Consider the following 22,737-nt stretch of genomic DNA (forward strand, 5'->3'; position numbering starts at 1 on the left):
TCTACTAGTATTACAGAGAGAATCAGTATATATGAAATTGTTGAAGGGAAAAATAGGTCAGTCCCTGGGCCTTCCCTGTTCACTTATGGGGATAATTTAAGAAATTGTGTTGATGTGATGCATATTTCCATTGACGCATGTTAAAATGACTTTTGTTAACCTTTAAGTTTGTATCCTGCAGGAAAAAAGATCTTCAAGTCATTTAAGCACAACCATAATAATACTGAAATACAGGACTGCTTTACAGGTCAGGGCTTCAGGTATAGGCAACAACAAGTAAAGACACTCAGTGAAAACTGATCTTTTTATTGCTTGACCCACTGTGAAGAAGTCCTACAGAGAAATCCAAAACATGCTGACTTTTAAGCACAATCACTCCAGTCACTCTACAGAAAAGAATAATCCTCTGCTCCGACTTGTTGCAGGCCTGTGTGTTTTCAGCTTTACCAGCACTGGTCTGACTGAACAAGAGCACACTGATCTGCATAAGGCTGAAAATAACAATTCAGGTTTCTGATGAAGGCAGCAGAACATTTCACAGCTATTTGCCATCTAGTGAATCAAAAAATACTGCAAGTATAATAGAACACAGCTGATAAAAAAAAAACTACAGTACACATGGCAGACAGATGTAACACTACTCATTTAAGACTTATTTGAGTAATATAACAGATCAAACACATTTAACACTTGTGTATTAATGGATGTTTACCAGAAAAAAACAAAAAAGTCCTGCCTTCACTAAAGTGATAAAAGTTCAAATTGTTCATTTTAACGTATTATCATTTTGGAGGGTGCAGTTTGTGTTGCTGTTGAAACAGCATTGCATTTCTATTACTATGTCCACCCCATTCAGATTGTGTAAGAGTATTCAAAAACCACAGATATCTCTGTCTATAATGCTGTGCACTAAAAGCAGCAGCACAAACTGCAGCCTCCACAATGGATCAGTTGAATTAGCACCTCTTTAAAACAGTTTCAACAAGAAATGTGCAGCATTGCATCCAATCTGAAACTGTATTAAATTCTTCCATTTTTGTATGGCTGCTTTTGTTCAGGCGACATTTATCGTTTTGGCTCCTGTAGGATTTTATTGAAAAATGTTCATTTACATTTAGTCTTTCTATGTTTATTTTATTGTTAGCAAGGTATTACATTTTTTGGTAAATGTACTGCATTACACTGGCCAGTGTTAACCTAACCAGTGTCATATACCTTTGATATAATAGGCATGGTTGCTTAATTTGAACCTAATACACACCCCTAATGTGATGTCATATCATGAGTACTACTATTAAAACTAAGAAAGCAGTTGCATAATTTCTTTTGGCTGTAAAATCTGAGGGGAAAGGGATAATGTTATTGTTATGCCAAAGAGGTCTATCTTGGTTACCTTCAGCCTGGATAACAACTTATATAACGCAATATCTGTTACCAGCTGGAGGTATGGTGGTTTTAAAGCTGTGGCACAGGGGGTTCAAACAAAAGATACTGAATTGTATTACACAGGATCCAGAACATATGGAGCCTGATATATGCTTCAGACTGAGTCTCTGATTGGTGTTTTGATAATGGCAATTTTCCTCATACTTACCTCTCAAACCAACTAACTTTACAGATGTGCAAAACTGGAATACTCCTTTAATTCAACACTGTTATAACTAATTCATGCTAGTGAAATTGGTACAATCTCTCAACTGGATTTTAAAAATTACAGTGATCTCTTTGGAGATTTGAGAATGTGCACAAGTAAGCACTTCTGAAGACTCCTTCGTTTGCTGATGAGGTAAAAAAGGCACTTCGTTTATGCCCTAAGGACAAATGTAAAATCTTCACAACACTGCATTTTAAATCTCAGCATCAAATTTGACATTGGATTGTGTATGTCCTTCAGCAAGCTGTCTTGATGACTCTCCGAGAAATGGAAGTTTGATCTTTAAAATGTACAAAAATACAGCCATTTACTCTAAATACACAGACTTGTAGCAGCGCTGTAACTCAATGGGTACCTGATGTCAGCAGAGTTAAAGGGATACCGGAAAACAAAATAGAATGAGAGGAGAGGTTCCCCTAGCAAGGCTGCAAGGTACAGGTGACAAAAAAAGACAGAGGGCTGCAGCTGACTGAATGCCAAAATGCCAACACCAACAATGATTACATGCTGATGTTTACAAAGTTATAGCTTGTTAGCAGGCTAACATGTGCTAATTGGTTTTGGCATGACACGGGAATGTCATTCATTTTGCAGGTATTTGGTCATAAACCAAAGTTCTGGACAAATTGAACTGAGAATGACAGATGACAAGTCAGACTTTACTTAATACTGCAAACTGATAATGTTATAATTTGTTCCATTGTTATCTGTGGAACCTTTCTATTTCCATTCACATTTTACATCCTCTCTCAATTTGACTTGACTTTTTACTTCAGCTGTTTCATCTAGACAATAATGGTCCAACCTTTGTCTAGATTACTTAATGTTATCTGTAGAATTTGTAGAAATATTCCCATTTTAATAAGTGCAAACCTTTAACCATTATTCCCATGTTTTAAACTGACGTCTAGAAATAGACAGATTGGGACTTGGTGCTACCTCTAAATGTCCTGTTATGAAGATCATAATGTGTGAATTTCTGTGAATGCAGACTCAGTCATGTACACACCATTACTTAAACTACAGTATATGTAGTTTAAATTTACACAAAAATTGTACCTCTTTGGTATTGGGATTCCAGCTAAAAAATTCTTCCCTTCACAGAAAACAATCTTCTAATGATACAGCCTATTCAAAAGTAAAATAAACAGAAATAAAGAGGAGAGGGCCTGAAGTATTTAAGTGATATTGCAGAGGGTTGTGTGGATGTGCTTACATAAGCAACAGAATAGCAGTAGTAAGAAGAGAAAGCAGATGGGCATTGGTGCACCCTGCAGTAAAGCTCAAACTGAGAGGGAAACAAAGCTGTTGTACTGCTCAATGTTTCTCTTCAGGATGTCAGAGCAGGGACCCAGGACCCGCTCAAACCGAGGCCGGTCCAGCTTGACACACTTGAGGGGTCCGCATGCAACAACAGTGGCAGCACGTGGCCGGTTCATTAGCAAGGCGATCTCACCTGACGGAGAAAACCAGTCACACAGGCATTTCAGACTGCTGGTCACCCCATAAATATCAATGAGGCTAGGCTAATTTACAATAACAGCTCCCCAGCACTGCTTTCAAGAAAATTCATTCATATCACAATACGCCCAGCAGACATTCTGACAGGTCACAGCAGGAAATGCTCAGGTGTGACTGATAACACTCAATATGGCTTCATATTGTGTATGCTGCTAAACTTTAAATGAATTTGTATTTGCTTTTATACATTCATATTCTTAGTATTATGTGTGTGTGTATGTGTTTGTGAAGCTTTTTTTATGAACTGTTCTATAAATGAACAGAATTACAAAGCTAGAATGCAGGAACTAGTGTAACCAGCTGAGGTAGAGATACTACAGTTTGGTTTTCAGGTCCATTTTGTAATTAGTACACATTTCCCAGCTGTTTTCTCTTTGTGGGGCAGTGTGGATGACAGTCCAACTTACCAAAGTAATCTGATGGTCCAAGTCTGCCAACCTCCACAAACTCCTCGTCTTCTGACCGCCTCTGAAGCACTGCAGCTGTCCCCTGACCACACAAAAAAAAAAGCCATGTTGAACTACCTATCCCAGCAGCAGTCTAAAGAACATCTAGAATGACTGCTTTACTATTTTAGTTTTGATTGAGCCTTTTATTTTTCTACATTAGTAAAACTGCATCTTGGTAAAAAGTAGGCATCCCATGACCCAGAGCTAAGAAATTTATCTTAACTTCAAGAAGCCTTCCACTCTGCTTCTACAACTATTAACATGAACTGGACAAAAAAATCTTTTTATTATGTATTTAACTTTTTCTTCAGACAAACTGGCAGCAGGAAGTACTGTATTTAAAACCTGACTTTTTTTTTTCCAGAAGGAATTCATGTATACTGTAAACCTCATACATTAAACAATGAATAAAAATGACATTTTTCTGAATGAATGGCATTTCAGAAGTTAGTCTGTACCTCTAGGATAATGAAGAACTCATCACCAGGTTCTCCCTGCACAACAATTTTTTGGCCATCCTCAAACAGCACTGTCTCCAACGCATCAGCTACTGTCAGACGCTCCCACTTATCCAGAGACTCTGCTCAGGAACAACACTCAACGCTCAGAACAGATCCCTTCATTGAGATATATTATGCCAATGACAGAAACAGTTTCAAAGCAAGACGGTCCAGTCAGCCAATAGAATGAACAACTAATGAGCTGAGGTCTCACCTAAAATGGACACCTTGCTGAGAAATTCCTCATACATCTTGCGCTTTCTCAAAGTACTCCCCTAAAAAAAATAACAATTGTGACAATCCATATTATAACCTTGTTATACCAATAAAAACCAGAACAGCTTATTGTTTCCCATTATCTTACGGCCATTTTCAGTATTTTCAAAGAATGCACAGCTTACCATCAGTATTCTTCTGTAGCTGTCTCTGTCAATGCCCCACAACTTGACATTGGTCTTGGCCCGGACTGTAGCTGCACGGGGTGTCCCATAGATCAGAGCTAGCTCCCCAAAACTTCCTCCCTCACCAATACTGGTCACCCATTCATTGTTCACATACACCTGGAAGGTTAGAGAGATCAGACGACTGCTGCTGCTGGCACAAACATTAACTATTTCCATTACACAGCACATCTGAAACACAACAGAGCATAAAACTGTAAATTCTCTACAGCTAAAGTTAAAGCTGCATTAATCATTTTTGACCACTTGGGGGCATCACAGTGAGCCGTAACACAACTCCACAAAGGAGGGTGTTGTTAGATTAAATATTTAGTGATTTTTAATTAATATTTTTATAATTTTCTTTTTGAATGGTGATCTATGTGAGAGTGCACAAAAACCTGTAAAGGTGACAGGGATGAAACTTCATGGAGAACTACCCCATGGTGAAATGCTTCACATAATGAAAAATTTCCTCTACAGTGCCACTATGTGGCCAGTTTCTAGTGTTTGCATTTTTCATCATAACTTAAACCTAATTACTAGAAGAAAAATCTTGTGTTTTTTTGTGCAACTGTGGAATCTAGGGATAGGTTTAGTGGTGCAAACATGGATACTGAAGATAACCACTGTTGTGTGAGTGATAGTGAAGCCTGATACCCTAGTGCCTAGAGGTTTTTCAAATGGCGATCTCAAGAACTACTGATACTGAACACACGGAACTTGCTATACAGCTATGCCATGATAAAGGGTTTTAAACAGTATAATTCTTACTGTGCACATATGTGGGCACCTAGAAGGTTGATATTCTGATATTTTTCGCACATGAGAAGCTTGAACATGCTTCCACTTCTGAAATGATCAGTATGATAAACCCTTCAACTGTACTGCAAGCAGATACAGGTTTCTTTCAGCAATCACATGCATTTTCTTTAGGAAATGCACATTCTAGTTGTTAGTTTAATCTTGTTAGTTATTGCTCAATGTTTTTCATCACTGAACCACTAAACCACACCCAGATGATGAAAAAGATGAAAACTTTGCTAGTGGCCACTATTTTATTGCATTAAAACATAAATATTTCTTACATCCATCTCTCCCTGGTCAATAACGTAGAAGTTGTCTCCCTCATCACCTAGAAAAGGAGCAACAAACAATTCCATGAATACACATAAGAAAAACAAAATATCCATGAGAAACAGTGATAAACTCACCTTGCTGAATGACTGTTTCTCCAGCAATGTAGTTCACAGAAAACATGGCATCAAAAATGTCACTAGAAAGACATTAAAGGAAAAGCGCTGATAAGCCGCGAATGTCTTCAAAGAGATTGGCAAACCAAAGTGATTGGCACCATTACCTCTTCTCGTTGTCATCCAAGTGGGCAAACAGTACATTCTTCTCCATGGCTTTAGCCAGGGCAGCCATAGTCTTGTAGTCTTTTGGGATGACCTTGAGTGAAAAAGGCCTGTTTAGATTTATCTGGTACATCTAAGTGAAAATTAAATATACTGGAATCAAAATAAGTATAACTGTCCATGTAGGTTAAATAGCTGGATTATGTCATTCACTGACACTTTTGTGCTATTATACAGCACTTACTACTGGTGAACCAATTATTAAATAACTGCTGATAAAGGTTTTATGTTGTTCACTCTTTTCTTTTTTCCTCATCATCCCGTTAGAAAAATATCTAGCTCTTTATTTAAGTAAGCTGTTTGCTGGTGAGGAGCAGGTAGTATACAGTGTTTAGAGTTGTCACTGAAAACAGCTGATTATTATTATTGCTGCTGCTGCTACTGAAAAAACATTTGATGGGAGCAGTGATTCTGAGTCAGAAAGCCAAAAACTAAGTTCAATTAAGCTGAAATTCTCCACAGAGCTAAGAGATAATTCTCTTATTCACGTTACACATGGTATAGTATATAAATCCAGATTTACGCAGCTTTAGGAATAGTAGGAGGTGTGTGAAACACATTAGAGTTAATATCACTTGCCTTTCTGACATAGGAGGTGGCGTCCTCCTCAGTGTACACCTCAGCACTGATAGCCCCTCTCCGGCTTCGACCCCTCACCACTGGGTTCATAGGTGGAGAAACTTCATCCTCACGGGAATCTGACCTAAAGCTGGACTTCTGCTGTGAAGCCATCTGCTGGACCTCCTCCTGTTGGCCAACAGGTACGTAAAACCACAAAGGAAAACATGTACTACCCACTGACTAGTGCATTTTACTTATACTTAAAAATCACCTATATACAATGGAAGCCTACGGCATTAAGGATATGACTCAGCTACTTTTGGTGTTACTGATAATGCAAAATACTTTTGAAACAACACTTTTTTCCCTCAAAATAATGTGAATGTGTGAGCATGAGGAATTCCTGTGTGGCTCCATGGTTAACACCATACACATAGGCAGGGTTTATTGATAGCTATGTTGTTATCTTCTCCATTCACTCCAGTGGTAATCTGACCTTGTCAGATCCTGTCTGCAGATCATTTTAACCTGCTCTAACCTGGCAAAAAAAACTATTGTGCAGTTTGGTAGTTTTTGACAAAAAACAAATCTGAGAAAACGACGCAGTATCAGAAACCCCCCATTTCAGTAGTGAGAGATACTGAATTTAACTGCATTATGTTGCAGCATATCAAAGGTCTTTTTATGTTTCAGCAGCAGCAGCTCCCAGCGCTCAGCAGATTCATTATATTTTAAATTCACACTGAAGCAAAAGACTGTGTAATGTAATGCTATACAGTGCCTCTGCTGTCATAGGTATCAGTACATACCTTCTCCAACCTTTCAAAGTAGTTTCTGAGGAAGGCCATGGGTCGCTCAGGCCTGGACGTGCACAGCTGGATGATGCAGTCCTTAAGCAGCTGCTGAATGTTGTGCTTCTGAACATACTGCTCGCACTCTCTGAGGCTCTGTTCTTCCCGGCTGCTTGTACTGCCTGCTGCCATCTTTGTCTTGGGAGAAGAAGAAAGCAAAGCACAGTGAAGAAGGAAGAAGCTGTTTTATGCCACTCAGTACTGTAGTAAGACCACAGTTAAATTTCATCTGGGGCCTTGGGGATTTAGCAATTAAAAACGCTGTACACTGATACTGTAATACACCCTGTCATCACATTCAATGCATTCTAGGGCTACAACAACTAATCAACCAAAATAAATTGATTATTAAAATAGTTGGCAAACGTATTTATTGATTAGTTAGCAGCTGTGCAGACAAAAATGGCAGAGGTGGAGAACAGCGCAAGTCAGGTTTTGATTAAACAGTTTTTACATTGCTGCAGTAGTAGTGGAGCCTTCTTGTTCTAGTTTTTCTGTTAGGTGGTCAGACAATCAGTTGTCCAGTAAAATGTTTACAGTTCTCAGGCTAATTGACACAGTGACACGGATTATGCTGATTATCGGATTAAATGTTTGACACAGTGCAACTCACACCAGGGACAGATTGAATCATTGAAACAGATTGAAACAGCCTGGAATTTGACTCCATCCCAGTCCACTCTACATACAAATGATATTGGTGGGCAAGCGGGTCAATGGTTGTTATGCACTATGGTTGCTATGTGCATCACAGAGAGGACGCTATGACTTTTTTGGCAACGTGGTGAGAGTGAAAGTTGAGGGTGATGCAAGGATTCTGAGAATCTGCCAATTTATCCTGCTGCTAGATTATCTCTGGTCAAGTCGACTGTCCACGACCAGCCCAACGACCCACAGGCCACTGGGAATAGTCCCGGTGCTCCTGATGGTCTGTTCCCCACTGGGTCACACCACAACACTACTCAGACTTTTTACAGAGGAGCTCTTAGGAAAAAGTCTGGGTAATGTCTGATCTGTGTTCCTCGGACAGTTGCATTCTCACTGGGATAATGTCTGGCAATGTTCAAGTGCATGTCTGAAAGCATGTAACGCTAGCTTCATTAGGGGTAATGTGCCACAAACTTTTACTTTGAAAATCTAGTAAATAAGAGCCTTTTTTATTGTGATAAAATTTAAGATCTTTTCAAATGTCATTGCTTAAAACAGACTTCTCTTTTGATTTGTAAAAGCCAGATTATTCAATAAATCAAAAATATAATCAACTGATGAATCGATTTTGCTGTGAAATTCTACTAAATAAGAGCCTTTTTATTGTTTAAGTATAAGAGTATATTTTTGTATCGCAAGTGTAGCAAACCCATTCTTTAAGGTGCATATTTTTATCAAAATATGACTAATCTTTGCAGCCCTAGTAAAAATAAGTGTCACTGTCTACATACAAGGCTGGATCATCAACCAAACCCTGGGTCCAGAATATTCAGCAGTAGCGAGCTAATGTTATGTTTTGAAACGGTAATTTTACGTATTAGCTTCTGGAAGGTATGGGTCAGTTAACTTAATCTAACGTACTAGCTAAACTATTTACATTAGCACGATATGACGCACTTTGTGACTTTTGGCCCAGAAAGGTGCTGTTTGTAAACAAACCTCACTTAGCCTACGTAAAGTTTACGTTACTTAACGTTAGTTAACTAAATCGCTACTAGTTAGCTAGCTAACGTTACTTTCAACTGACTACGTTTTGTTTCCGTTAATAAAAATCTACTTAATCTAGTGCTAACAGCTGTGAATGAAACCTAATTTTAAGTTAGTGTAATAATAAAGTAATGTAATATTAAGTCAGTGTAATAAAAAGTTAGTGTTACGCCTAAGGATTTTTCTTAACTGGCCATCTTGAGTACCATCCACTTCAATTAGCTTAGCAAGCTAAGTGTTAGCCATCAGCAGTCCCATTTCTAAACGTTGCGGAAAACATGGATTCTAGGCTGAACAGTGACCGGTTCTCAACAAACGCACAGATCAGTGTGTGACAACTAACTACTCACGCTACGAACTACAACAAATATCTCACCAACTGTAAAATGTCGTGTTGTCGTGCTTGATTTTCTTTCTCGCAGCACAGAAACTCCACTTCCGTCTGAATCCTTTCAAAATTAAAGCGTCCCCTTAAAAACATGTAGCAGCGAGAAACTAAATAAAGCAGCAACCTAATTAAGTATTTATATGAAATCAATCAATACACAGTGCGATGGACTGGTGACCTGTCCAGCGTGTACCCCTGCCTTTCGCCCAAAAAGAGCTGGGATAGGTTCCAGCAGATCCCTGTGACCCTAAATGGGTAACGTTATAAAAAATGGATGGATGGATCAAGAGACAACAAATTGCAAATAAGCGTTCTATATAATTATGACATTACATGAATTTGGTCCTGAGGTAGACTGGAAAAAGATTAGTTGATCAAAAGACTAACTCACTAACTTTAATTGTTAATTTCATCGTTTTTTTTTAAAGCAAATACACATGCCATGTGAGAAAATGTTGTATTTCTCAGACTGACAGTTTGGTATATTTGGGCTCTGGAAAATTATATCCTAGGTGTTAGGTGCGCTTAGGTCTAATGCAGTCTAGAAGTCCTGCAATAAATTGTCCCTGATAGTTTTTCTTTTTTCAGTTGCAATTGCTTTAGATTCAATATCTAATATTGATATATGATTATTTTGGATTATAGAGTTCGTGCTGCTCATCATATTTTATTGCATTAAATCAGATGTTTCTGTTATTTTGTCTATCTCATTTATGGCAATGAAACTAGACTAGATAACAGAAATACCTCTCAGTATAATGCGTAGCCTATATCAAATCAACACAAAATGATCATGCACAGTACAAAACTTCTACAGGACATAAATATGCATATACGTTACACAAATGACATCCATATCACCCAAACCTGTATGTGTTTGGAATGCAGGAAGAAGCCAGAGTACCCAGAGAGAACCCACACAGACAAGGGTTGAACATGCAAGCTGCAGTCGCTGGTTCAAACCCAGATCCTAGATGTTGTGAGGCTGCAGTATTAACCACTGCTCCAACATGCTGCTCCGTATGACTTCCTCCAGACAGGAGACACACCCACGCTTCTCCCACTGCTTTCAGAGTCACTTCCTTCACCAAGTTACTGCACAGCTCTATTCGTGTCGACTGCCCAGAGTCCACGAAAACAGCCCTGCACCTTCCATCATCACTGCCACTTCAACTTGATCACATATACACAGCAAAGGTAAAGGATTATCTTAGCTCTCATTGTTTTTACATTCAGTCAACTTGTTTCTTATTACTGGTAGAACTAGTTTATGCTTTCCATGTGGTCGATACAGCTACAAGTATTCTGCCTTTCTACTATGTCTAATCTAATTGATGTTGCTTCTTGTCAGTTATTCTATCTGTCACTGTCTGTTTAATGAGGTAGAATAAAGCAAAGAGACACCAATAGCACTTGAAATGTACTTGTATGCACCATTCGAAGGCTGTGTCTTCTTGGGCTCAAAACCTTTCAAACTAACTTCTTTTCTGCTTTATGATAATAATGTAAAGCCATAAGAAAAATACATCAGCCAGGATCAAGTTAACATTACAGAGCAGAGGAAAGAAACAAATATATCAGTTGAAGCATGTTTGCACACTGTGTACCACACCTGATAAGGTAAACTTTGTTACTATCAAATTTCCAAGCTTACATCAGAGGAAGCAGCACTAAGCTGGTGTAAGAGTAATAATTAATAGTCTGGTATATAAAAATCTTATTCCACATATTGTATAACTTGCAGCCTGCATCATTTTTCAATCCAAAAGCAACAAACTAGGTGTGCTTTGTTGTTAAAAAGAATCATGTATCTTAAGCTACAAACTGTCTCCTTTTTACTTTGGGACTTGCAGGAGCACATCTGCAGATCAGCCACCACATTCCAGCAGCCTCTCCTGCCTCTGTTCAGACATGTCACTCTACAGTTTTGGCCTGGAGCCACTCTCCTGCCATGCCTGGAACAAAGATAGGACCCGTAGGTGAAACATCATACATATTGAGCTAGTTTAACTACATTTCCATATTTCCATATAAACAATATATACATAAAATGTGCAGTTATACACATCACGTCTGTATTGTTTCTCTGTACTTTGTGGGTTTTGCACAGGGTGGTACCAAACTTGCACTGGCGCCTGCTGATACATTTTCTCCCTCCCTTCTTACATTAATGTTGCATAGAGAACCATAGCAAATTTGATTATCGATGCAGGAAATTGACTCAGAGAGTTTTACTACATGCATCTGACTACACTATAGCAGCATGATGTCTACTGCTGTTTGGGTGTCTGACAGTTATTGTTGAACACTGCACTGTCATTGACTTGTTTTAGAAATTTAACATCAGGTCTCACTACATTTTGAGAATGTGTTTAATTCCATTCATATGGCCTATGTATTTCCATTTTTGTCGGGGCGCCGAAGAGCCATTTTTTGAGGTCGTTTATGAAACGTATAAAAAAACATTTTCACGCGATTCTGATTTCTGGGCAACTTTTGGTGAGTTTTCACACATGTTCAGGGGTCAAATTTGAGGTCGAGAAAAATAATAATAATACAGAAAAATAATATTTCCAGGCCCACGCCCGCCCGGCAACCGCATCATATACGTTTTCCCGAAAGGTCTCGAGCATTGCCAAGTCATGGCGGGGCGTGGGTCAACGTAGACTCTGCCTTAAGCCGCCGCCCCTTGCCTATTGAGCAATTATAATAGTCCCTGCGGCGTGACCTTCGGTCGGTGCTAGGGCCTAATAATAATCTCATGGAACTTTACAAAGTAAGGCCAAGACTTTACAATCTAGAGAAAAAGCCACTTAGCTACAGTGGAATACAAACCCAGGGAGCCAATGAAGAGAAGCTAATATAGGAGAAGTATGATCTCTCTTGCTAGTTCCTCTCAGGACTCTGGCTGCAGCTTTCTGGATTAACTGGAGGTTTTTTATGGAGATACTGGGACATCCTGATATTAAAGAACACAGTCCAGAGTAGAAATACCAAATCCACAGTTGGTCAACTACTGTAGTATGCAAACAGGAGCACCTGATTGTCTGAACTAAATTTCTTGGCAATCCATCCAATCTCTGCTGATGTATTTCAGTCTGTAACGAACTGGATCAACAAACTGGAACAACTATAGCTAAAAAGTAGCCATAGTTAGGGAGTTAGTTATTAAGGACATTCAACACATGAAACAGATTAAGTGTATTATATTTATTAGATTTTTTATTGTATTCATATTTTAACACATTTCCTTACAGAGATTGCAGTGAGTCCCAACAACAATGTGGTGACCATTTATGAGAAGAAAGGCAAAGATTGGCTCAAGATCCATGAGCTGACTGAGCACAGTGGACGTATCACAGGTATTGTAATTTATATCAGCCAACAGAGGATGATTTTACTTATTTGACAACATCTCACTGAAAAATATGCAAATTATGAGCAATAAGAAAGATATATTAATAATTTTCCTGGGGCTGGCACACAAGTTAATCCAGCCTATTCTCATTCCCAAGGCGTGAAATGCTGATATTTTGTCAAGTACCTTTGATGCCTCAATATCAATACAATACAAAAGTATTCATTACAAACTGTCCTCACTCATGACAGCATGCAACTGGCATACTCAGGTTCTCTGGCCCTTCATGAGTTCCTGAAAGTTCAGTTCCTCTATTTGCATAATTTTATATATAAAGCCTAAAGTCATTTTGTTCTTAGATAACAAAATATTACAAGAACTCTAAATATATGTGCCAGTTAAATCATAGTGTCAGAACAAGCTCTGTAGAAATAATAAATAGGCCATTTAACATTTCCTGGTAGACAGTACCATAAGAACTGCTTATTCGTTGTTCCTTTAATAATTATCCCCACAGGTATTGACTGGGCACCGGAGTCCAACCGCATTGTGACATGTGCCTCTGACCGCAATGCTTATGTGTGGACTCTAAAGGATGGCATTTGGAAACCCACCCTGGTCCTGGTGCGCATCAACCGTGCGGCCACCTGTGTGAAGTGGTCGCCTCTGGAGAATAAATTTGCCCTGGGAAGTGGAGCTCGTCTCATCTCTGTCTGCTACTTTGAGAAGGAGAATGACTGGTGAGCAGGGCATGACGAGATTTAGGATATTCAAGTATTGCATTGAACTGACATTGGTTTTTAGGGCCAAGGTGATTTTAGTAATGGTATTAGTGCCTGAGATGGGGAAGTCAAAGTGCTGATGTAGAAAGAGAATATAAAGTCAAATAATACAGCCCAGAGAAAAATAGCAGCATCAATCAAAAATAGCTCAATGTTAAGCTCAATAAAATATATGTTTTTTCACACAGATTGCTGTGACATTTTCTAACATCTACATTCAACGTTTTTTTTTTTACCATTTACCCTCCCTTTCAGGTGGCTGAGTAAGCATATCAAGAAGCCCATTTGTTCCACAGTCTTGAGCCTGGACTGGCATCCTAACAATGTTCTCCTGGCAGCTGGATCTGCAGACCTTCACTGCAGGTGAGACTACCATCATCATGGTGCAGAGGAGGAGAAGCAGACAGGAGTCTTAAACAAAGAGCCAGTTTAATGTGAATAAGCAGATGAAACAGTTCACATTTGAATTTCTAAAGCAGCATGAAGTCATGTGAACCTGATTAAGAATATGCCTGTTGGTTTCTGACTTCTCCACTTTCAGAGAATCCAAATAATATATAGAGAAACTAAATGAAATTCATTCTGAGCTGGCTTTTGGTCTTTTAATGGGATGTTCTGACAACATCAAAATGATATAATAATGCTAGCCTTAAATATGCAAGCTCATTTAATGCTTGTAAGAGTCTATAGCAGGTTTTATCTTTTATTATTCTTGACTTCCTTCAATTTAAGTTCACCCCATTTCGTTCACCCCATGCTGCTGGAGCATAAGGACTGTGGCAGCTGGTTCTGCTGGAACTTTTTTCTTCTGTTAAAGGGAGTTTTTCCTCTACACTGTCACCAAATGCTACTCATAACTAGTATAGCTTGATATAACTGTATTGTGACTTGGCACTATACTAATTGAATTGAACTGAACTGAATTGAATTGAATTAAAGCTGCAATAATTGATTTTTTCCTATCACTTGAGGCAGTGGGACATTATTGATAGATTAACTGCAGCTAAAATTACATTTACATTTCTCTATTAAATCATACATTTTTTATTGATATAGCAGAACAGACTATGCCATTAAAAGGAGAACTTCATAATTATTATATAAAAATGAAGGTGTGAATGATTATTTTTGCAAATACAATACATCTAACAGTGTTAGTCTAAGCAACAAACACGTAAGCAACCCAATGCTAGGCCCCAAAGATAATAAACTATAACAAATCTCTTTGCTTTTCAGAATTTTCTCAGCCTACATCAAGGATATTGAGGACAAACCTGGCCCCACGGCGTGGGGGGCAAAGATGCCTTTTGGGGAAGTGCTGCTTGAGCATAAGGACTGTGGCGGCTGGGTGCACAGTGTCTCCTTCTCTCCTAGTGGAGACCAGCTAGCCTGGGTGGCTCACAACAGCAGCATCACTGTGGCTGATGCTGCCCAGGGGAAGGAGTGAGTACTGGTGACAAACCACTGATTCCATCAGTATGACCTTACTTTCATACTTTCAGGATGATCAATATTCAGCTATAAAGAAAATGTATCAGTTGGTTTTGAGACTGTCTTTCAACAAATCTGTCAATGTGTGGAACCTCCAGGCTTGTATGTTTCTTCTCTCTCTCTCTTTTTCTTGACTGAAATTTTAGTTCTCTAAGTTTTCCTGTGTTTTTTTCTGTGTCATGAGTGCTTGTTGACATAACAATATATCATCTCTGTTTGTTTAGGGTTACCCAGCTGACAACTGACTGTCTCCCACTGCTTAGTGTCCTCTATGTCAGTCCAACTGAGATTGTTGCTGCGGTAACTATTAACCAGCACTGTGTTTGCATCTGTATGTATGAAATGTGTGTGACCAGTATGAGTGTGTCCCCAGAAAATTTAATCACAGTCAGCTACTGCCCTTTCTCAGGTATTCAAATGCTCCAGTAATCAGTGGATTAAATGACTACATAGAGACTGAATGAAGTCCCTCGTAATGACACACCCTACTGTTCTGCAGAGCTTTGCTAGAGTACCTCTAAAACTCTGTCTCTCACTATCTGCCCATCAGCGAACAGCAGACAGACACAGTTATACGCCATTCAATTCAATTCAATTCAATTCAATTCAATTCAATTTTATTTGTATAGCGCCAAATCACAATACAAATCATCTCAAGGCACTTTACAAAAACTAAAACTAAAAACCCAACAATTCCCTTATGAGCAAGCACTTGGCGACAGTGGAGAGGAAAAAACTCCCTTTAACGGAAGAAAAAAACCTCCAGCAGAACCGGGCTCAGTTTGGGCGGCCATCTGCCTCGACCGGTTGGGGTGAGTGGATAGAGCAGAGAGAAAAGAACAGCAACAATAAACAACAAATAGACACTGCAAGTTGGTGGGGCCAGTAACTGCACATCAGCGATAAACAGCTCCAGGACCAGGGACACCTGCAGAAGGTACAGAGAGAGAGAGAGAGAGAGGGAGGGAGAGAGCACAAACTAGGGGAGAGAGAGAGCACAAGGTTAGTAACATTCAATTGTGGAATATACATGAGGTGGGAGAGAAGGGGGGGGGGGGGGGGGGAGGGTAGGGGAGCTCAGTGCACCGATGGTCCTCGGGCAGTCTAGGCCTATAGCAGCATAACTAACTAAGGGATGGTTCAGGGTTGCCTGAAGCCAGCCCTAACTATATGCTTTGTCAAAGAGGAAGGTTTTAAGTCTAGCCTTAAAAGTACAGAGAGTGTCTGCCTCCTGAACCCAGGCTGAGAGCTGGTTCCACAGGAGAGGAGCTTGATAACTAAAGGCTCTGCCTCCCATTCTGCTTTTGAGAACTCTGGGAACCATAAGTAGGCCTGCACTCTGAGAGCGAAGTGGTCTATTGGGATAATATGGTACTATGAGGTCTTTAAGGTATGAAGGAGCTTGATTATGAAGGGATTTGTATGTGAGAAGAAGGATTTTAAATTCTATTCTATATTTTACAGGGAGCCAATGAAGAGAAGCCAATATAGGAGAAATATGATCTCTCTTGCTAGTTCCTGTCAGGACTCTGGCTGCGGCATTCTGGATTAATTGGAGGCTTTTTATTAAGATATTAGGACATCCAGATAGTAATGAGTTACAGTAATCTAGCCTTGAGGAAACAAACGCATGGACTAGTTTTTCTGCATCATTTTGAGACAGGATGTTCCTAATTTTGGAAATGTTGCGCAGGTGAAAGAATGCAGTTCTAGAAATTTGTTTTATGTGTGAGTTAAAGGACATGTCCTGGTCAAAAATAACTCCAAGGTTTTTTACAGTAGTGCTGGAGGCCAGGGCTATGCCATCTAGAGTAGCTATAATTTTAGAAAAGTTATTTCTGAGATTTTTAGGCCCAAATATAATGACTTCTGTTTTCTCCGAGTTTAAAAGTAAAAAGTTACTGGTCATCCAGGCCTTTATGTCAGTTAGACAGGCTTGAAGTCTGGTTAACTGGTTTGTGTTAACAGGTTTAATAGATAGATATAACTGAGTGTCATCCGCATAGCAGTGGTAATTAATAGAGTGCTTCCTAATGATATATCCTAAAGGAAGCATGTACAGGGTGAACAGAATCGGTCCTAGCACAGAACCTTGTGGAACTCCATAACTAACTTTTGTTCGTGTGGAAGGTTCATCATGGACATGAACAAACTGGAATCTGTCCGATAAATAGGATTGGAACCACTTTAACGCTGTTCCTCTGATACCAATCACATGCTCCAGTCTCTGTAATAAGATGTTGTGGTCAATGGTGTCGAATGCTGCACTAAGGTCTAGGAGGACAAGTATCGAAACAAGTCCATTATCTGAGGCTAAGAGAAGATCGTTGGTAACTTTCAACAGTGCTGTTTCTGTACTATGATGTGCTCTAAATCCTGATTGGAAATCTTCAAATAGTTCATTCCTGTGTAAGTGGTCTGATAGCTGCTTAGCAACAGCTTTTTCTAGGATTTTAGAAATAAATGGCAGGTTGGATATTGGTCTATAATTAGCCAAGACACCTGGATCAAGACTAGGCTTTTTGAGTAAAGGTTTGATTACTGCAGTCTTAAAGGCCTGTGGTACGTAGCCTGATACTAGAGATAAATTTACCAAGTCCAATAAAGATGAGTTCATTAATGGCAGGGTGCCTTTAAGCAGTCTAGTCGGGATGGGGTCCAAGAGACACGTTGATGATTTCGATGAAGCAACTACTGATGTAAATTCAGAGAGATCTATAGGAGAGAAGCAGTCTAAACATAACTGAGGTCCTACAGATGATTCAAGAGCTACTGTAGTAGAAGATTCATGTATTGCAGGTATAGGAAGCATCTGCTGAATTTTATCTCTAATAGTTGTGATTTTATTTGTAAAGAAACTCATAAATTCATCACTGCTGAGAGCTAAGGGAACACTGGGCTCAACGGAGCTGTGACTTTTTGTCAGCCTGGCTACAGTGCTGAAAAGAAACCTGGAATTGTTCTTATTTTCCTCTATTAGTGATGAATAGTATGCAGTTCTGGCTTTACGGAGAGCTTTTTTATATGTTAGTAGACTGTTTTTCCAGGCTAGAAAAATTTCCTCTAGGTTTGTGGAACGCCACTTCCTTTCCAGCCTTCGTGATGCCTGCTTTAAGGTACGAACATGTAAATTATACCATGGGGCTAATCTCCTCTGATTCACTAACTTCTTTTTCAGAGGGGCTACAGAATCAAGCGTTTCACGCAGTGAGGTTACAGCGCTGTCAACAACATGATCAATTTGGTAGGGAGTAGGATTAAGGCAGCTGCCCTCCACTATGTTTATACTTGGCATAGATGCAAATAAAGATGGAATCATTTTCTTAAATTTATTAACAGCGTTGTCGGATAAACATCTGCTGTAGTGGAATTTTCTTCCAGACGCTGCATGATCCATCATTTTAAATTCGAAAGTTATTAAAGAATGATCTGACAAAACAGGATTTGGGGGGAAAATTATTAGATGTTCAATTTCGATGCCATAGGTCAGAACAAGATCAAGGGTGTGATTAAAACAGTGGGTGGGTTTAGTAACGTTTTGAATGAAACCAATTGAATCTAATATAGAATTAAATGCAATGCTGAGGCTGTTATTTTCAACATCTACATGAATGTTAAAATCTCCCACTATAATGACTTTATCTGATCTAAGCACTAAATCAGACAGGAAGTCAGGGAATTCAGTTAAAAACTCTGAGTAAGGAACAGGTGGACGGTACACAATGACAAGTAGAACTGGTTTTTGTGTTTTCCAGTTTGGATGTGAGAGACTAAGAGTGAGGCTCTCAAATGAGTTATAATTGTTCTGAGGATGAAAGTTTAATAAGTTTGAGTGGAAGATTGCAGCTACTCCTCCACCTCGACCTGTGCTTCGAGGAACATGATAATTTTTATGACTGAGGGGGGTTGATTCATTCAGACTGACATATTCATCCTGCTGTAACCAGGTTTCAGTAAGATAAAGTAGGTCAATTTGGTGATCAGTTATCAAATCATTTACTAACAGAGATTTAGAAGAAAGGGACCTAATATTTAATAATCCACATTTGACAGTTCTGTTTTTCTGTTCAATAAGAGGAGTGGTCTTAATTTTTATTAAGTTTTTATGAATAACTCCTCTTCTGTTAACTTCTGATTTATTTGATTTATATGTTCGAGGGGCAGACACAGTCTCTATGTGGTTTGAGGGGGGCGGCGGCTCTAAGGAAACTGCAGAGAGACGTTTTAGACTGATTCTCTGCATCCCGGTCCCCACCCTGGATTGTCAGGCTTTAGGTCGGCTAATAAACTCGGCCAAATTCCTAGAGATGAGAGCTGCACCATTCAAAGTGGGATGGATGCCATGTCTCGCTACCAGACCGGGTTTTCCCCAGAAAGTGGCCCAATTGTCTATGAAGCCCACATCGTTTGCTGGACACCACCTAGACAGCCAGCGACGGAACGACGACATGCGGCTAAACATGTCATCGCTGGTCAGATTGGGGAGGGGTCCAGAGAAAACTACGGAGTCCGACATTAATTTAGCAAAGTTACACACCGACTCAACATTAATTGTAGTGACCTCCGATTGGCGTAATCGGGTGTCATTGCTGCCGACGTGAATAACAATTTCCCCATATTTACGATTAGCCTTAGCCAGCAGCTTCAGATTTGACTCGATGTCGCCCGCTCTGGCCCCAGGAAACATTTGACTATGGTCGCTGGTGTCTCTATTTCCACGTTCCTGACTATGGAATCGCCAATTATCAGAGTCGGTTTCTCAGCGGGTGTGTCGCTGAGCGGGGAAAATCTATTAGAAACGTGAACAGGCAGGTGATGAGCCGTGGGCTTCTGCTTAGGAGTACGTTTCCGTCGGACCGTCGCCCAGGCTAATTCTCCGGGCTGCTCCGGAGCTGCCCTTGGACCGCTAACAGACCCTGAGCTCGGTGGCTCCACACCAGCTAACGGGGCTAGGCTAGCTGGCTTTTGTTCGAAGGTGCGGAGCCGCGCCATTCAGACCAACAAAGTGCTGCAAGGATTGGTTGCATTGTGAGGGGTATGATGTAAATGTTTATGACAACTAAACTCAGCTCCACACTTCAATTTAAAGATGGTTGCATGAAGAAGATTAATCTTAGTAAACGGATGATTGCCTAGAGCAGCAACACATTTTCGATTGTATCTAACAATATCTAAATCCTATATATAGCGGCCGGTCTTTGTCCCCTTCAAGCTTGGGTCCTCAAACAGAAGCCTGGGAGCTTGAGGGTCCTGTGCAGTATCTTAGCTGTTCTGGATAGAGATCTCAGATGTTGTTCTTGGGATCTGATGGGGAGCCACTCTCCCAAACACTTTTGTTACCCCTTGTCTCCTTTATGGTCACATGACATTTTGACATTTCTTCTAGCTTTTGTCTCCATGTTTAGATTCTGAAATTTTATGAAAAGAGTACAATGGTATTTCTGTAACTGACTGTAGGACATTCTGATCACTTTTGTTTTTCTCATTAAGACCTTTAATATTAACTTCTGCTGTTATTTGGGGCTGATGATGTCAAATGCATAGCCCAGTCTTGTGGATACAGATAGAGTCACAATGATGTTTAATATAGATATAATTAATATCCTTAATCTTCTGTGTCAATGTCAGGGACATGACTGTTGCCCTTACCAGTTCACCTATAAGTGTCCTGGCACTCTAGAGTTTGTGAAGAAGCTGGACATCCCCAAGCAGTCCTCCAAAGGCAGCATGTCAGCCATGCAACACTTTCGCAACCTGGACAAGAAGGCCACTGAGGAGGACAACAATGAGATGTCCACCCTTCACCAGAACAGCATCATGTAAGGGACATTGATGTTTCCCTTCGAAGTAGCACTATAATATCCTCCAAAGAGGTTTTTAGCTTGAATGGCTGTTTGATAGTGCTATATTTTCACTTTTTTTTTTTTTGGCCAAATTTCACATTAAATTTGGTTGGGCTGCTGTGGTGACTTAGGTGTCAAGTTGCTAAGCATGAACTCTCCTTGAACTGTCCAATAAAAACATACAATTTCCAAAAAATTACTTTTAGTTAGTTAGTTCAAGGGTCAAATTGATCTACATTGTCAGCCAAATGTTTGCATGTTTTATACAGCCTACAGTATATACCATTAAGTCCAGGCAATGATGCTGAACTTGCTCACATAACCCATTGGACAAGCCTATCTTATCTTTTGCTGCTGCTTTTCCTTTAATATCTCTACTGTTGCCTTATTCATTCAACAATCTCCCGTCTTCTTTGGCTTCTTCTCAACTGGCCCTTTTAGACTTTCTATGCACATAACAGAGCTGAATTAACAATTGTCCATCATTCCTCTCACTCCCCCTGAACTTTGAGCACACCTGCATAATTTTAATAATCGCAGTTAATTAAATATTCATTCATTCCACTGACTAAAAGGCTAACAGCTAAACTGAAGTGTTGTGTTGGGTTCTGCAGGCAGCTGTGTGTTGTATCACAGGAGAAAACCAAAGTGGACAAGTACAGTAGTGTGGGTCTTGATGGAGCCATGGTGATCTGGGATTTTAAGGTATATGTGTGTAAAAGTATGGAAAAATAGTACTCAAATGTGTTTTAATGCAGTCATTTTAAACACATTATAAGATATTTTAATTAGAAATAATTTACTGTCACTGAAGTAAGCATATCAAATATATTTATTATAACTCAATTTACTGATAATGACAGAGAGCTGTAGTAAAGGTATATAAGTGTAGTGATTTCAATGTTTTTGTTATTTTCTAAAAAGCACATACAGAGAGTAAAGCCAACAATGAATTTTGTGTGAATCCAGAACTTGGTTTAGCTTAGTGGTCTGTGTCGTAGACCTCCATTGTTCAAAAACTATTAAAAAAACACCTGTGAGCACTGACATGTTTCTTCCCCAAATACATGAGGTATGCACACTGTTATATGTACCACGAGAAGCTATCAGAGGAAAATGCAATGCAAACATACTTTTTTCATCAGTACAGTCTTATAGGATCAGTAGTTCTAACAGGATTTACCTCTTATTTTGCAGCACTGAGTCACCACAGTTTGTCAGTCCTTGAGGTGTCAGACACTGGACTGACCAACACATCCTTGAGGAGTAAACCCATGGGGAAGTACTGCTTTTACATAATGTGCTGTCTGATATTTGTCAATAAAAATTCTTTCAACTAAAGATAAACAAAGAGGATAAAAGCATTGATGATGCATCATGGCTCAAATTTTTGTTGTGTGTATTCAGTGTATTTATATCTTCTTGTCCGCACTAATTAAATACATACAATATATTTGATGAAAGCTATTACTGTCATGGGGTTTCTGTTTCCTGTTTGCCTTTTATTTTGGTGCCTTAGTTCCTCTTGTCCCCAGGTTAATCCCAGGTAGCTTTGTTTATTAGTTAAATTGCCTTCACTTGTGTTAATAAGTTTGTTCAGAAAGTATTTAGGCCTCTGGATTTCCTTTGTTCTCCATCGGAGCATTGTATGTGATGCACATTTATGCATGTAATGCTTATTTGCAACAGTTTCTGTTTTGTGTCTGTAACACCAAGTGGCGTTTTGCCTACCTGCTTGTCCACCATGTGACGGAGATAAGTTGTTTGTGCCTCAGCCCTGGATGAT

General features: G+C 39.5%; 2 protein-coding genes across 3 annotated transcripts; one reads left to right on the plus strand and one right to left on the minus strand.

Moving 5' to 3' along the window:
• Nucleotides 1-290: 290 nt before the first annotated feature.
• Nucleotides 291-9,598, minus strand: prkar1aa (protein kinase, cAMP-dependent, regulatory, type I, alpha (tissue specific extinguisher 1) a). Of its 2 annotated transcripts, none has more exons than XM_026324667.1 (11): nucleotides 9,466-9,598; nucleotides 7,353-7,532; nucleotides 6,562-6,729; nucleotides 5,925-6,016; nucleotides 5,779-5,840; nucleotides 5,653-5,699; nucleotides 4,526-4,684; nucleotides 4,339-4,399; nucleotides 4,083-4,204; nucleotides 3,583-3,664; nucleotides 291-3,110 (listed from the first exon to the last, which is right to left on the minus strand). In XM_026324667.1, the coding sequence occupies exons 1-11, from the start codon at nucleotides 9,568-9,570 to the stop codon at nucleotides 2,938-2,940; spliced, it is 1,251 nt and encodes a 416-aa protein (XP_026180452.1). In that variant the 5' UTR covers nucleotides 9,571-9,598; the 3' UTR covers nucleotides 291-2,937. The 2 variants fall into 2 exon arrangements, with proteins under 2 accessions (XP_026180452.1, XP_026180453.1); XM_026324668.1 differs by having other exon boundaries at nucleotides 9,470-9,513.
• A 919-nt stretch (nucleotides 9,599-10,517) lies between these two features.
• LOC113140711 (actin-related protein 2/3 complex subunit 1A-A) lies at nucleotides 10,518-22,737 on the plus strand. Its single transcript, XM_026324669.1, has 10 exons — nucleotides 10,518-10,674; nucleotides 11,331-11,452; nucleotides 12,735-12,839; nucleotides 13,353-13,575; nucleotides 13,873-13,980; nucleotides 14,854-15,060; nucleotides 15,333-15,408; nucleotides 20,737-20,927; nucleotides 21,566-21,656; nucleotides 22,149-22,737. The coding sequence occupies exons 2-10, from the start codon at nucleotides 11,389-11,391 to the stop codon at nucleotides 22,152-22,154; spliced, it is 1,071 nt and encodes a 356-aa protein (XP_026180454.1). The 5' UTR covers nucleotides 10,518-10,674; nucleotides 11,331-11,388; the 3' UTR covers nucleotides 22,155-22,737.

Source organism: Mastacembelus armatus, chromosome 8 (genome assembly GCF_900324485.2).
Source record: "Mastacembelus armatus chromosome 8, fMasArm1.2, whole genome shotgun sequence".
NCBI classification, from domain to species: domain Eukaryota; kingdom Metazoa; phylum Chordata; class Actinopteri; order Synbranchiformes; family Mastacembelidae; genus Mastacembelus; species Mastacembelus armatus.

What these genes read in the sequence shown, in the direction of transcription:
- prkar1aa (XM_026324667.1), bottom strand. Translation starts at nt 9,570, where the DNA reads ATGTTTTTAAGGGGACGCTTTAATTTTGAAAGGATTCAGACGGAAGTG. An exon ending in CCACCTCCTATGTCAGAAAG is followed by an intron (nt 6,017 to 6,561) that starts GCAAGTGATATT and finishes TTTTCACTCAAG; the next exon opens with GTCATCCCAAAAGACTACAA. An exon ending in TTGGATGACAACGAGAAGAG is followed by an intron (nt 5,841 to 5,924) that starts GTAATGGTGCCA and finishes ATGTCTTTCTAG; the next exon opens with TGACATTTTTGATGCCATGT.
- LOC113140711 (XM_026324669.1), top strand. Translation starts at nt 11,389, where the DNA reads ATGTCACTCTACAGTTTTGGCCTGGAGCCACTCTCCTGCCATGCCTGG. An exon ending in GCACAGTGGACGTATCACAG is followed by an intron (nt 12,840 to 13,352) that starts GTATTGTAATTT and finishes TTATCCCCACAG; the next exon opens with GTATTGACTGGGCACCGGAG. An exon ending in TCTGCAGACCTTCACTGCAG is followed by an intron (nt 13,981 to 14,853) that starts GTGAGACTACCA and finishes TTTGCTTTTCAG; the next exon opens with AATTTTCTCAGCCTACATCA.